A 16,399-nucleotide genomic window follows, 5' to 3' on the forward strand; every position below is an offset into this window, starting at 1 on the left:
AGTCAATGATAGCTTGGCTATATACATGGGGTACCAGTACCTAGTCAATGATAGCTTGGCTGAGGGTACCAGTACCTAGTCAATGATAGCTTGGCTCTATACATGATGTACCAGTACCTAGTCAATGATAGCTTGGCTCTATACATGAGGTACCAGTACCTAGTCAATGATAGCTTGGCTCTATACATGAGGTACCTAGTCAATGAAGGCACTAGCGGTGCTGAGCTGGGATCAGGTCCTCCCTGTCCATCTGATGCAGTATGATCTAAAGGGCAGAACTGATCCTAGATCAGCAGTCCAACAAGACAAGGATGATTACAGGCCCAGATGGTCTAACAACCCTTAGCCAGCCACAACCACTCCACATTCCTCCTCTGCCGGGTATCACAGTAAACACGGAGACTGTTAAACACACACACACACACACACACACACACACACACACACACACACACACACACACACACACACACACACACACACACACACACACACACACACACACACACACACACACACACACACACACACACACACACACACACAGCGGGGTTATAGACAACCACTTCATGTGAAAAGACAACGTTGGGTACACATACACACAGTAGCACACAGTCTGGTAACAGGACCCAGGACATACTCTTACATCAGTGGGCAACACCCAGAGTAAAATTACACATCGTGGCTTTAAGTCCATGGTGAACCCACATTGGCTTGTGGTGGGTATCAACCTAGACATCTATTTGGTAGTCTGTGGCACTGGCTAATATTCCTGTAAACAAGCAGAATATAAATGAATGGGCAGAAGTCCTGACCAGTCTAGAAGGGGAAGCTGAAGCCTGAGGTTAGTCCGACCAGTCTAAAAGGTGAAGCTGAAGCCTGAGGATAGTCAGGCCAGTCTAGAAGGTGAAGCTGAAGCCTGAGGTTAGTCAGACCAGTCTAGAAGGGGAAGCTGAAGCCTGAGGTTAGTCAGACCAGTCTAGAAGGGGAAGCTGAAGCCTGAGGTTAGTCAGACCAGTCTAGAAGGGGAAGCTGAAGCCTGAGGTTAGTCAGACCAGTCTAGAAGGGGAAGCTGAAGCCTGAGGTTAGTCAGACCAGTCTAGAAGGTGATGCTGAAGGCTGAGGTTGAGGTTAGTCAGACCAGTCTAGAAGGGGAAGCTGAAGCCTAAGGTTGAGGTTAGTCAGACCAGTCTAGAGGGTGAAGCTGAAGCCTGAGGTTATTCAGACCAGTCTAGAAGGTGAAGCTGAAGCCTGAGGTTGAGGTTAGTCAGACCAGTCTAGAGGGTGAAGCTGAAGCCTGAGGTTGAGGTTAGTCAGACCAGTCTAGAAGGGGAAGCTGAAGCCTGAGGTTGAGGTTAGTCAGACCAGTCTAGAAGGGGAAGCTGAAGCCTGAGGTTGAGGTTAGTCAGACCAGTCTAGAAGGGGAAGCTGAAGCCTGAGGTTGAGGTTAGTCAGACCAGTCTAGAAGGGGAAGCTGAAGCCTGAGGTTGAGGTTAGTCAGACCAGTCTAGATGATGAAGCTGAAGCCTGAGGTTAGTCAGACCAGTCTAGAAGGGGAAGCTGAAGCCTGAGGTTGAGGTTAGTCAGACCAGTCTAGAAGGGGAAGCTGAAGCCTGAGGTTGAGGTTAGTCAGACCAGTCTAGAAGGGGAAGCTGAAGCCTGAGGTTGAGGTTAGTCAGACCAGTCTAGAGGGTGATGCTGAAGCCAGAGGTTGAGGTTAGTCAGACCAGTCTAGAGGGTGATGCTGAAGCCTGGGAAGGAATGGCCACTGTTCATTCAGACCAGTCTGAGGTACTAGTCCAGGGATAATGGTGTTGATGTGAGCCATGACCAGCCTTTTCAAAGTATTTAATGGCTACAGATTTGAGTGTTACGGTGCAAGAGTCATTTAGACAGGTTACCATGGCGTTCTTGGGCACAGGGACTATGGTGGTCTGCTTGAAACATGTTGGTATTACAGACTGGGTCAGGGAGAGGTTGAAAATGTCTCAAGGACATTTCCATGTAGGAGGATTCCTCGTTCGCAGGATTATCCCCAATGACATTTCCATGCATAATTTCCATGTACAGTCGGAAAATTCCTTGTAAATCACAACGTCCCTGAGGATGTTTCTATTTAAGAGATGTAGATTTCCTGAGAAAAATATATATATTTCCCTGTAGTTATTGTGTGAAACTCTCTCCAGCACTGATACAAGACTTCTCTCACTGACTGTCTATGTTGAGCAACATCCTCTGCTTCTTCCTACATGAACAGATTGAATATAGATTACCCAGAGGGCTGTGCAACATGAGTAGAAGGGAATATAGATTACCCAGAGGACTGTGCAACATGAGTAGAAGGGAATATAGATTACCCAGAGGACTGTGCAACATGAGTAGAAGGGAATATAGATTACCCAGAGGACTGTGCAACATGAGTAGAAGGGAATATAGATTACCCAGAGGACTGTACTACATGAGTAGAAGGGAATATAGATTACCCAGAGGACTGTGCTACATGAGTAGAAGGGAATATAGATTACCCAGAGGACTGTGCAACATGAGTAGAAGGGAATATAGATTACCCAGAGGACTGTGCTACATGAATAGAAGGGAATATAGATTACCCAGAGGACTGTGCAACATGAGTAGAAGGGAATATAGATTACCCAGAGGGCTGTGCAACATGAGTAGAAGGGAATATAGATTACCCAGAGGGCTGTGCAACATGAGTAGAAGGGAATATAGATTACCCAGAGGACTGTACTACATGAGTAGAAGGGAATATAGATTACCCAGAGGACTGTGCTACATGAGTAGAAGGGAATATAGATTACCCAGAGGACTGTGCAACATGAGTAGAAGGGAATATAGATTACCCAGAGGACTGTGCTACATGAATAGAAGGGAATATAGATTACCCAGAGGACTGTGCAACATGAGTAGAAGGGAATATAGATTACCCAGAGGACTGTACTACATGAGTAGAAGGGAATATAGATTACCCAGAGGACTGTGCAACATGAGTAGAAGGGAATATAGATTACCCAGAGGACTGTGCAACATGAGTAGAAGGGAATATAGATTACCCAGAGGACTGTACTACATGAACAGAATGAATATAGATTACCCAGAGGAAATACAAGTTCTACTGGACTGCGAGGCAACCTATTCCCTATGTAGTGCACTAATGTTAACCAGGGCCCTATAGAACCCTATTCCCTATGTAGTGCACTAATGTTAACCAGGGGCCACTTCATACACAGAGAGTGTTTTGTTGTGGTGAGAGAGAGCTGCTCTAACCCTGTCCCTTTGTCTGCGTCCCTACATAGTGCACTACCCTGTGGACCCTGGTCAAAAGTAGTGCACTACATAGGGAATAGGGTGTCATTTGGGACACACGACGTCCCTCTCCTTTTATCCACCAGGGAGAGAAGCTGACAACAGCTCTTCCTGTGTTCACCAGACACCGAAGAGGAAGTTTCCTGTTTCTGTACAGATGGTTGATGGGGACATCAGCTGACTAGACAGGGAAATGGATTCCTCTACAGATGGTTGATGGGGACATCAGCTGACTCTAGACAGGGAAATGGATTCCTCTACAGATGGTTGATGGGGACATCAGCTGACTAGACAGGGAAATGGATTCCTCTACAGATGGTTGATGGGGACATCAGCTGACTAGACAGGGAAATGGATTCCTCTACAGATGGTTGATGGGGACATCAGCTGACTCTAGACAGGGAAATGGATTCCTCTACAGATGGTTGATGGGGACATCAGCTGACTCTAGACAGGGAAATGGATTCCTCTACAGATGGTTGATGGGGACATCAGCTGACTCTAGACAGGGAAATGGATTCCTGTACAGATGGTTGATGGGGACATCAGCTGACTCTAGACAGGGAAATGGATTCCTCTACAGATGGTTGATGGGGACATCAGCTGACTCTAGACAGGGAAATGGATTCCTCTACAGATGGTTGATGGGGACATCAGCTGACTCTAGACAGGGAAATGGATTCCTGTACAGATGGTTAATGGGGACATCAGCTGACTCTAGACAGGGAAATGGATTCCTCTACAGATGGTTGATGGAGACATCAGCTGACTAGACAGGGAAATGGATTCCTCTACAGATGGTTGATGGGGACATCAGCTGACTAGACAGGGAAATGGATTCCTCTACAGATGGTTGATGGGGACATCAGCTGACTAGACAGGGAAATGGATTCCTCTACAGATGGTTTATGGAGACATCAGCTGACTCTAGACAGGGAAATGGATTCCTCTACAGATGGTTGATGGAGACATCAGCTGACTAGACAGGGAAATGGATTCCTCTACAGATGGTTGATGGGGACATCAGCTGACTCTAGACAGGGAAATGGATTCCTCTACAGATGGTTGATGGAGACATCAGCTGACTAGACAGGGAAATGGATTCCTCTACAGATGGTTGATGGGGACATCAGCTGACTCTAGACAGGGAAATGGATTCCTCTACAGATGGTTGATGGGGACATCAGCTGACTCTAGACAGGGAAATGGATTCCTCTACAGATGGTTGATGGGGACATCAGCTGACTAGACAGGGAAATGGATTCCTCTACAGATGGTTTATGGAGACATCAGCTGACTAGACAGGGAAATGGATTCCTCTACAGATGGTTGATGGGGACATCAGCTGACTCTAGACAGGGAAATGGATTCCTCTACAGATGGTTGATGGGGACATCAGCTGACTAGACAGGGAAATGGATTCCTCTACAGATGGTTTATGGAGACATCAGCTGACTCTAGACAGGGAAATGGATTCCTCTACAGATGGTTTATGGGGACATCAGCTGACTCTAGACAGGGAAATGGATTCCTCTACAGATGGTTTATGGGGACATCAGCTGACTCTAGACAGGGAAATGGATTCCTCTACAGATGGTTGATGGGGACATCAGCTGACTCTAGACAGGGAAATGGATTCCTCTACAGATGGTTGATGGGGACATCAGCTGACTCTAGACAGGGAAATGGATTCCTCTACAGATGGTTTATGGGGACATCAGCTGACTCTAGACAGGGAAATGGATTCCTCTACAGATGGTTGATGGGGACATCAGCTGACTCTAGACAGGGAAATGGATTCCTCTACAGATGGTTGATGGGGACATCAGCTGACTCTAGACAGGGAAATGGATTCCTCTACAGATGGTTGATGGGGACATCAGCTGACTCTAGACAGGGAAATGGATTCCTCTACAGATGGTTGATGGGGACATCAGCTGACTCTAGACAGGGAAATGGATTCCTCTACAGATGGTTGATGGGGACATCAGCTGACTCTAGACAGGGAAATGGATTCCTCTACAGATGGTTGATGGAGACATCAGCTGACTAGACAGGGAAATGGATTCCTCTACAGATGGTTGATGGGGACATCAGCTGACTAGACAGGGAAATGGATTCCTCTACAGATGGTTTATGGAGACATCAGCTGACTCTAGACAGGGAAATGGATTCCTCTACAGATGGTTTATGGAGACATCAGCTGACTCTCGACAGGGAAATGGATTCCTCTACAGATGGTTTATGGAGACATCAGCTGACTCTCGACAGGGAAATGGATTCCTCTACAGATGGTTGATGGAGACATCAGCTGACTCTAGACAGGGAAATGGATTCCTCTACAGATGGTTTATGGAGACATCAGCTGACTCTCGACAGGGAAATGGATTCCTCTACAGATGGTTGATGGAGACATCAGCTGACTAGACAGGGAAATGGATTCCTGTACAGATGGTTAATGGGGACATCAGCTGACTAGACAGGAAAATGGATTCCTCTACAGATGGTTGATGGGGACATCAGCTGACTAGACAGGGAAATGGATTCCTGTACAGATGGTTAATGGGGACATCAGCTGACTAGACAGGAAAATGGATTCCTCTACAGATGGTTGATGGAGACATCAGCTGACTAGACAGGGAAATGGATTCCTGTACAGATGGTTGATGGGGACATCAGCTGACTCTAGACAGGGAAATGGATTCCTCTACAGATGGTTGATGGGGGCATCAGCTGACTAGACAGGGAAATGGATTCCTGTACAGATGGTTGATGGGGACATCAGCTGACTCTAGACAGGGAAATGGATTCCTCTACAGATGGTTGATGGGGACATCAGCTGACTAGACAGGGAAATGGATTCCTCTACAGATGGTTTATGGAGACATCAGCTGACTCTCGACAGGGAAATGGATTCCTCTACAGATGGTTGATGGAGACATCAGCTGACTAGACAGGGAAATGGATTCCTGTACAGATGGTTAATGGGGACATCAGCTGACTAGACAGGAAAATGGATTCCTCTACAGATGGTTGATGGAGACATCAGCTGACTAGACAGGGAAATGGATTCCTGTACAGATGGTTGATGGGGACATCAGCTGACTCTAGACAGGGAAATGGATTCCTCTACAGATGGTTGATGGGGGCATCAGCTGACTAGACAGGGAAATGGATTCCTGTACAGATGGTTAATGGGGACATCAGCTGACTAGACAGGAAAATGGATTCCTCTACAGATGGTTGATGGGGACATCAGCTGACTCTAGACAGGGAAATGGATTCCTCTACAGATGGTTGATGTGGGCATCAGCTGACTCTAGACAGAGAAAGAAAAACAAAGGTGTGTGTGTTTGTATGAATGTAAATTGAGAAAGGCTGGGGAGGAAATGTGTAGCAAAATGTCTAAATGAAGCCTGTATCTGCAGGATTGCCACAACACACATGTAAATAAAAATGTAGAGCCATAGAGAAGCATTGAGTCTTTCATCACCTGGGTTAAAGTCTTCTTCCTCTTTCCTTCTGTGGTGTCTCTGCTTCCACAGACCACACAGTGAATTATCTGCTGTGTGTGTGTGTGTGTGTGTGTGTGTGTGTGTGTGTGTGTGTGTGTGTGTGTGTGTGTGTGTGTGTGTGTGTGTGTGTGTGTGTGTGTGTGTGTGTGTGTGTGTGTGTGTGTGTGTGTGTGTGTGTGTGTGTGTGTGTGTGTGTGTGAGAGAGATATCAGAAACCTCAGATACAGACATCAACTGCATACACTGTTGCTGTTGAGCTCTGTGAGAGGAAGTTTAGAACACTTTCCTGTCAGAATGGAAACTCTAGAACACTTTCCTGTCAGAATGGATTCTATAGAACACTTTCCTGTCCGAATGGAAACTCTAGAACACTTTCCTGTCAAAATGGATTCTATAGAACACTTTCCTGTCAGAAGGGAATCTATAGAACACTTTCCTGACAGAATGGATTCTATAGAACACTTTCCTGTCAGAAAGGAATCTATAGAACACTTTCCTGTCAGAAGGGAATCTTTAGAACACTTTCCTGTCAGAATGGATTCTATAGAACACTTTCCTGTCAGAATGGATTCAATAGAACACTTTCCTGTCAGAAGGGAATCTCTAGAAAACCTGTCAGCGTGGATTCTCTAGAACACTTTCCTGTCAGAATGGAATCTCTAGAACACTTTCCTGTCAGAAGGGAATCTATAGAAACCTGTCAGAGTGGATTCTATAGAACACTTTCCTGTCAGAAGGGAATCTTTAGAACACTTTCCTGTCAGAATGGAATCTATAGAACACTTTCCTGTCAGAATGGAATCTGTAGAACACTTTCCTGTCAGAGTGGATTCTATAGAACACTTTCCTGTCAGAGTGGAATCTTTAGAACACGTTCCTGTCAGAGTGGAATCTCTAGAACACTTTCCTGTCAGAGTGGAATCTCTAGAACACTTTCCTGTCAGAAGGGAATCTCTAGAAACCTGTCAGAGTGGATTCTATAGAACACTTTCCTGTCAGAGTGGAATCTCTAGAACACTTTCCTGTCAGAGTGGAATCTCTAGAACACTTTCCTGTCAGAGTGGAATCTCTAGAACACTTTCCTGTCAGAGTGGAATCTCTAGAACACTTTCCTGTCAGAGTGGAATCTCTAGAACACTTTCCTGTCAGAAGGGAATCTCTAGAAACCTGTCAGGGTGGATTCTATAGAACACTTTCCTGTCAGAAGGGAATCTCTAGAAACCTGTCAGGGTGGATTCTATAGAACACTTTCCTGTCAGAAGGGAATCTCTAGAAACCTGTCAGGGTGGATTCTATAGAACACTTTCCTGTCAGAAGGGAATCTCTAGAAACCTGTCAGGTGGATTCTATAGAACACTTTCCTGTCAGAAGGGAATCTCTAGAAACCTGTCAGGGTGGATTCTATAGAACACTTTCCTGTCAGAAGGGAATCTCTAGAAACCTGTCAGGGTGGATTCTATAGAACACTTTCCTGTCAGAAGGGAATCTCTAGAAACCTGTCAGGGTGGATTCTATAGAACACTTTCCTATCAGAGTGGATTCCATCCTCTTTCAATGCTTGACACCAACATAAAATAAACATTTATGTGGGTGTATTCTCTGTTTACCCAGAAGTTAAATCTCATGTAGTTTGGTCAGTCTGTCCACAAGAGATTAACAGGGGTGTGAAACCATGTATAACCTTCATAGTGACAGCAGAGTGTTGGGAATATGGCTCCTTTTCCCCACTACTGAAAAAGATCTCTCGGCTGCTCCATCACATCCTACAATGATGATGTCATTATAATCTTTAGCCCAGATGTTTTGGTCTGTTCTAGACATGATACAAACACATTCAGAAACACATAAATACAAATATTACTTTGATATGATTTATTTTAAAATTGAAAATACAGCTTTAGATGTTGAGACACAAATAACGCAACTTATCCAGTATAGGCCTGTCAAACCAAGACAACGGCAGGAGGGAGTTAGGTTCAACAGCCTGTCAAACCAAGACAACGGCAGGAGGGAGTTAGGTTCAACAGCCTGTCAAACCAAGACAACGGCAGGAGGGAGTTAGGTTCAACAGCCTGTCAAACCAAGACAACACCATGAGGGAGTTAGGTTCAACAGCCTGTCAAACCAAGACAACGCCATGAGGGAGTTAGGTTCAACAGCCTGTCAAACCAAGACAACGGCAGGAGGGAGTTAGGTTCAACAGCCTGTCAAACCAAGACAACGCCATGAGGGAGTTAGGTTCAACAGCCTGTCAAACCAAGACAACGGCAGGAGGGAGTTAGGTTCAACAGCCTGTCAAACCAAGACAACGGCAGGAGGGAGTTAGGTTCAACAGCCTGTCAAACCAAGACAACGGCAGGAGGGAGTTAGGTTCAACAGCCTGTCAAACCAAGACAACGCCATGAGGGAGTTAGGTTCAACAGCCTGTCAAACCAAGACAACGCCAGGAGGGAGTTAGGTTCAACAGCCTGTCAAACCAAGACAACACCATGAGGGAGTTAGGTTCAACAGCCTGTCAAACCAAGACAACACCATGAGGGAGTTAGGTTCAACAGCCTGTCAAACCAAGACAACGGCAGGAGGGAGTTAGGTTCAACAGCCTGTCAAACCAAGACAACGCCATGAGGGAGTTAGGTTCAACAGCCTGTCAAACCAAGACAACGCCATGAGGGAGTTAGGTTCAACAGCCTGTCAAACCAAGACAACACCATGAGGGAGTTAGGTTCAACAGCCTGTCAAACCAAGACAACGCCATGAGGGAGTTAGGTTCAACAGCCTGTCAAACCAAGACAACACCATGAGGGAGTTAGGTTCAACAGCCTGTCAAACCAAGACAACACCATGAGGGAGTTAGGTTCAACAGCCTGTCAAACCAAGACAACGCCATGAGTTAGGTTCAACAGCCTGTCAAACCAAGACAACACCATGAGGGAGTTAGGTTCAACAGCCTGTCAAACCAAGACAACGCCATGAGGGAGTTAGGTTCAACAGCCTGTCAAACCAAGACAACGCCATGAGGGAGTTAGGTTCAACAGCCTGTCAAACCAAGACAACACCATGAGTTAGGTTCAACAGCCTGTCAAACCAAGACAACACCATGAGGGAGTTAGGTTCAACAGCCTGTCAAACCAAGACAACACCATGAGTTAGGTTCAACAGCCTGTCAAACCAAGACAACGCCATGAGGGAGTTAGGTTCAACAGCCTGTCAAACCAAGACAACGCCATGAGGGAGTTAGGTTCAACAGCCTGTCAAACCAAGACAACGCCATGAGGGAGTTAGGTTCAACAGCCTGTCAAACCAAGACAACGCCCATGAGGGAGTTAGGTTCAACAGCCTGTCAAACCAAGACAACGCCATGAGGGAGTTAGGTTCAACAGCCTGTCAAACCAAGACAACGCCATGAGGGAGTTAGGTTCAACAGCCTGTCAAACCAAGACAACGCCATGAGGGAGTTAGGTTCAACAGCCTGTCAAACCAAGACAATGCCATGAGGGAGTTAGGTTCAACAGCCTGTCAAACCAAGACAACGCCATGAGGGAGTTAGGTTCAACAGCCTGTCAAACCAAGACAACGCCATGAGGGAGTTAGGTTCAACAGCCTGTCAAACCAAGACAACGCCATGAGGGAGTTAGGTTCAACAGCCTGTCAAACCAAGACAACGCCATGAGGGAGTTAGGTTCAACAGCCTGTCAAACCAAGACAACGCCATGAGGGAGTTAGGTTCAACAGCCTGTCAAACCAAGACAACGCCATGAGGGAGTTAGGTTCAACAGCCTGTCAAACCAAGACAACGCCATGAGGGAGTTAGGTTCAACAGCCTGTCAAACCAAGACAACGCCATGAGGGAGTTAGGTTCAACAGCCTGTCAAACCAAGACAACTGCCATGATGGGAGTTAGGTTCAACAGCCTGTCAAACCAAGACAACGCCATGAGGGAGTTAGGTTCAACAGCCTGTCAAACCAAGACAACGCCATGTTGGGAGTTAGGTTCAACAGCCTGTCAAAACCAAGACAATGTGAGGGAGTTAGGTTCAACAGCCTGTCAAACCAAGACAACGCCATGAGGGAGTTAGGTTCAACAGCCTGTCAAACCAAGACAACGCCATGAGGGAGTTAGGTTCAACAGCCTGTCAAACCAAGACAACGCCATGTCAGGAGTTAGGTTCAACAGCCTGTCAAACCAAGACAACGCCATGAGGGAGTTAGGTTCAACAGCCTGTCCACCCAAAACACCTTTCCTTGTGCTTGTTCTGGGAACATGTGTGTGTGTGTAAATGTTGTGTGTGTGTGCGTGGGTGTGGTGTGTGTGTCGAATAAGACCAAAGCACCAAAGTGTTCATGATTTTTATACTGAATTGCAACAAAACACAAATCCAAACGTAACGTTTTGTGATCCCACAACTTAAGGTGGGGAAACGGGTGTGTGTGTGTGTGTGTGTGTGTGTGTGTGTGTGTGTGTGTGTGTGTGTGTGTGTGTGTGTGTGTGTGTGTGTGTGTGTGTGTGTGTGTGTGTGTGTGTGTGTGTGTGTGTGTGTGTGTGTGTGTGTGTGTGTGTGTGTGTGTGTAAATGTTTTATGTCAGACGAATAAGACCAAAGCACCAAAGTGTTCATGATTTTTATACTGAATTGCAACAAAACACAAATCCAAACGTAACGTTTTGCAGGGTTAAGATCCCACAACTTAAGGTGGGGAAACGGGCTGCCTTAGTAGCATCCCCAATCTGTGTGTGTGTGTGTGTGTGTGTGTGTGTGTGTGTGTGTGTGTGTGTGTGTGTGTGTGTGTGTGTGTGTGTGTGTGTGTGTGTGTGTGTGTGTGTGTGTGTGTGTGTGTGTGTGTGTGTGTGTGTGTGTGTGTGTGTGTGTGTGTGTGTGTTAATGTTAGTATAAACACATTGAGAGCATTCTGTCACAACAGTCGTATAACTGTATAATATAGACTGGTCTGCAACATGAAACATACCTCCATTAGCCTTATATAGGCCTGGGCAAAGCAACAACCAATATGTCCATACTTTCAGAATAATGCTCAGTAACCTTTAACCTTTCCCATAATCAGATGGGACATATAGAGAAGATAGAGGAGTTTTCACATTTCTGCAGGTAGTCTCTCTACCGTTCAGGTGAGCATCACGCGACGTCACTGTCCCAGTACCCTCAGGTAAAGCTACCTAGCGGTAACGGGTTGTTCAGTCCCGGGAGAACACGTATTCGGTGTAGCTGGTCCAGATTTTGTCCTCGTTCGGGTCGCTGCTCGCGTACGCGCACGTGCCCGTGGAGCTGCAAGCCACCATGCGGAACCCGACCTCCGCGAGCCTGTCGAACGCCTGCTCGAGAAAGTTATACTTCAGATAGTACCGGGAGGTGTACCTCTCAGGTGGTTTGTCCGGGTCTCTGCTCTCATTCAGAGTCTCACCGAAAACTTCTTTGGCCAGGGACGTCTTTCCGCAAACCGTTATTCTGGCCACACGCCTGAACTTGGCGTCCGTTTGAATATCCCTCCCGATGGTGTAGGAGCCCCGGTAACCAATGGTAATATAGCCATGCTTCTGGAACGGGGAGCGGAGGCTCGGAGTCGGGCTGCTCACCGCGGTCGTGGTGATGCTGCTACTACCCAGAGCGCACGCGAGAGAAGCCTCTTCCGGGTCTCCATGGGCGCACAGCTCGTCCCCGAGAGAGTTATCTTTACTCACTGCCGGTCTGAGGCGCTGTGCGAGCTCATGCAGCTGGAAGAACTCTGCCTCCTTCTGTAACCGACCCCTCTCCTTAAAGAAGTCCGGTAGAACGATGTCCCTTTCCCGCAGATAATCCAGAATATACCTGAACAGAAATCCATCCCGGTCAAAGAAGTAGCGTCCTTTGCTGTCTTTCGGTAGTTCTGTAGGGCTCTTCTGTGCGAACATAGTCCACAGGAGAGAGTTCGGGACGGAAACTAAAGTTGCATGTCGAGTTACATACACTTGCCCTCCAACGTTTAATTCTATTATATCAGAAAAGGACGATTGTTGGTGCTCACTGTGTGCCATCTCTCTCCCCCTGCGCGCCTGGGTGGAACTCCAACGGACTTGGAGAATCCAGGAAATGGAAAAAATAACACCAGTAAAAATGTAACGGTTTTGTTTATATGGCTGGAGAGGAGGAGGAGGAGGAGACGGACTGGGGAGGCAGCAGTTGTGTGGGAGGAGAAGAGGAGGAGGAGGAGACGGACTGGGAGGCAGCAGAATACTGCTGAAAAGTTAACTCTTCACGGACAGAGTTTGTGACTTCCCTCAGTCAGTATGGAAGACTTCTCTTTTAGTAGAAGTAAAGCTATGAAACCACTCAAGACCAGAGGTGTAAAGTAATTAAGTAAAAATACTTGAAAGGACTACTTACTGTAAGTCGTTGTTTTGGGGTATCTGTACTTTATATATATATTTTTTTACAACTTTTACTTTTTACTTCACTATATTCCTAAAGAAAATAATGTTATTTTTAGTCTGTACATTTTCCTTGACACCCAAAAGTCCTCGTTACATTTTGAATGCTTAGCAGGACAGGACAACTGTCCAATTCACGCACTTCTCCAGAGTCACTGATCTGACGGACTCACTAAACAACACAAATGCTTCGTTGTTTTAAATGCGTGTTGGAGTGAGTCCCTGGATATCCTTAAAACAATGAAAATGCTGCCGTCTGATTGGCTAAATATAAACAAGGTGAAATGATTTACACTTTTATTTTTGATAAAGTATATTTAAAACAAACTACTTTTAGACTTTTTTATTTTTATTTTTTTATTTTATTTTTATTTTATTAACAACAAATCAATACATAAAGCTCATGAGGGAACACAAGCATACATAGATTACAAACAATGGACAATCGAGCTAGGGGGTACAATATCACATTACAATTACACAAGGACCTTAAGGGACATGCATATACTTACAATTCCAACAGCTTTTTTGTTAGTAGAGCATTTAACCGTCTTAAAACTAGACTTTTACTCAAGTAGTTTTTCACCGGGCGACGTCATTTCATTTTCTATGAAAGGTATGTTTAGTTTTACTCCAGTATGAGAACTGAGTCATTTTCTATGAAAGGTATCTTTCCTTTTACTCCAGTATGAGAACTGAGTCATTTTCTATGAAGGTATCTTTACTTTTACTCCAGTATGAGAACTGAGTCATTTTCTATGAAAGGTATCTTTACTTTTACTCCAGTATGAGAACTGAGTCATTTTCTATGAAGGTATCTTTACTTTTACTCCAGTATGAGAACTGAGTCATTTTCTATGAAGGTATCTTTCCTTTTACTCCAGTATGAGAACTGAGTCATTTTCTATGACGGTATCTTTACTTTTACTCCAGTATGAGAACTGAGTCATTTTCTATGAAGGTATCTTTACTTTTACTCCAGTATGAGAACTGAGTCATTTTCTATGAAGGTATCTTTACTTTTACTCCAGTATGAGAACTGAGTCATTTTCTATGAAGGTATCTTTCCTTTTACTCCAGTATGAGAACTGAGTCATTTTCTATGAAGGTATCTTTAGTTTTACTCCAGTATGAGAACTGAGTCATTTTCTATGACTGGTATCTTTACTTTTACTCCAGTCTGACAACTGAGTCATTTTCTATGAAGGTATCTTTACTTTCACTCCAGTATGAGAACTGAGTCATTTTCTATGAAAGGTATCTTTACTTTTACTCCAGTATGAGAACTGAGTCATTTTCTATGAAAGGTATCTTTACTTTTACTCCAGTATGAGAACTGAGTCATTTTCTATGAAAGGTATCTTTACTTTTACTCCAGTATGAGAACTGAGTCATTTTCTATGACTGGTATCTTTACTTTTACTCCAGTATGAGAACTGAGTCATTTTCTATGAAAGGTATCTTTACTTTCACTCCAGTATGAGAACTGAGTCATTTTCTATGAAGGTATCTTTACTTTCACTCCAGTATGAGAACTGAGTCATTTTCTATGAAAGGTATCTTTACTTTTACTCCAGTATGAGAACTGAGTCATTTTCTATGACTGGTATCTTTACTTTTACTCCAGTATGAGAACTGAGTCATTTTCTATGAAAGGTATCTTTACTTTTACTCCAGTATGAGAACTGAGTACATTCTCCACCACTGGTCAAGACAGGGAGAGGCCGACATCTAGTGGGGATTTTTTATTTTTTAACCTTTAATTAACTAGGCAAGTCAGTTAAGAACAAATTCTTATTTTCAATGACGGCCTAGGAACAGTGGGTTAACTGGTCTAGGAACAGTGGGTTAACTGGTCTAGGAACAGTGGGTTAACTGGTCTAGGAACAGTGTGTTAACTGGTCTAGGAACAGTGGGTTAACTGGTCTAGGAACAGTGGGTTAACTGGTCTAGGAACAGTGGGTTAACTGGTCTAGGAACAGTGTGTTAACTGGTCTAGGAACAGTGGGTTAACTGGTCTAGGAACAGTGGGTTAACTGGCCTAGGAACAGTGGGTTAACTGGTCTAGGAACAGTGGGTTAACTGGTCTAGGAACAGTGGGGTTAACTGGTCTAGGAACAGTGGGTTAACTGGTCTAGGAACAGTGGGTTAACTGGTCTAGGAACAGTGGGGTTAACTGGTCTAGGAACAGTGGGTTAACTGGTCTAGGAACAGTGGGTTGACTGGTCTAGGAACAGTGTGTTAACTGGTCTAGGAACAGTGGGTTGACTGGTCTAGGAACAGTGTGTTAACTGGTCTAGGAACAGTGGGTTAACTGGTCTAGGAACAGTGGGTTAACTGGCCTAGGAACAGTGGGTTGACTGGTCTAGGAACAGTGTGTTAACTGGTCTAGGAACAGTGGGTTGACTGGTCTAGGAACAGTGTGTTAACTGGTCTAGGAACAGTGGGTTAACTGGTCTAGGAACAGTGGGTTAACTGGTCTAGGAACAGTGGGTTAACTGGCCTAGGAACAGTGGGTTAACTGGTCTAGGAACAGTGTGTTAACTGGTCTAGGAACAGTGTGTTAACTGATCTAGGAACAGTGGGTTAACTGGTCTAGGAATAGGGGGTTAACTGGTCTAGGAACAGTGGGTTAGCTGGTCTAGGAACAGTGGGTTAACTGGTCTAGGAACAGTGGGTTAACTGTTCTAGGAACAGTGGGTTAACTGGTCTAGGAACAGTGGGTTAACTGGTCTAGGAACAGTGGGGTTAACTGGTCTAGGAACAGTGGGTTAACTGGTCTAGGAACAGTGGGTTAACTGGTCTATGAACAGTGGGTTAACTGGTCTAGGAACAGTGGGTTAACTGGTATAGGCACAGTGGGTTAACTGGTCTAGGAACAGTGGGTTAACTGGTCTAGGAACAGTGGGTTAACTGGTCTAGGAACAGTGGGTTAACTGGTCTAGGAACAGTGGGTTAACTGGTCTAGGAACAGTTGGTTAACTGGTCTAGGAACAGTGGGTTAACTGGTCTATGAACAGTGGGTTAACTGGTCTAGGAACAGTGGGTTAACTGGTCTAGGAACAGTGGGTTAACTGGTCTAGGAACAGTGTGTTAACTAGCCTAGGAACAGTGGGTTGACTGGTCTAGGAACAGTGTGT

The 16,399-nt window shown here is 45.2% G+C and overlaps 1 protein-coding gene across 1 annotated transcript; it reads right to left on the bottom strand.

Moving 5' to 3' along the window:
* Window positions 1-11,444: 11,444 nt before the first annotated feature.
* Window positions 11,445-13,012, bottom strand: LOC124018324 (BTB/POZ domain-containing protein KCTD12-like). The gene has a single exon (XM_046333597.1). The coding sequence runs from the start codon at window positions 12,864-12,866 to the stop codon at window positions 12,030-12,032; it is 837 nt and encodes a 278-aa protein (XP_046189553.1). The 5' UTR covers window positions 12,867-13,012; the 3' UTR covers window positions 11,445-12,029.
* Between the last annotated feature and the right edge of the window lie 3,387 nt (window positions 13,013-16,399).

The sequence above is a fragment of the Oncorhynchus gorbuscha genome, unplaced genomic scaffold, assembly GCF_021184085.1.
Source record: "Oncorhynchus gorbuscha isolate QuinsamMale2020 ecotype Even-year unplaced genomic scaffold, OgorEven_v1.0 Un_scaffold_473, whole genome shotgun sequence".
Classification (NCBI taxonomy): Eukaryota; Metazoa; Chordata; class Actinopteri; order Salmoniformes; family Salmonidae; genus Oncorhynchus; species Oncorhynchus gorbuscha.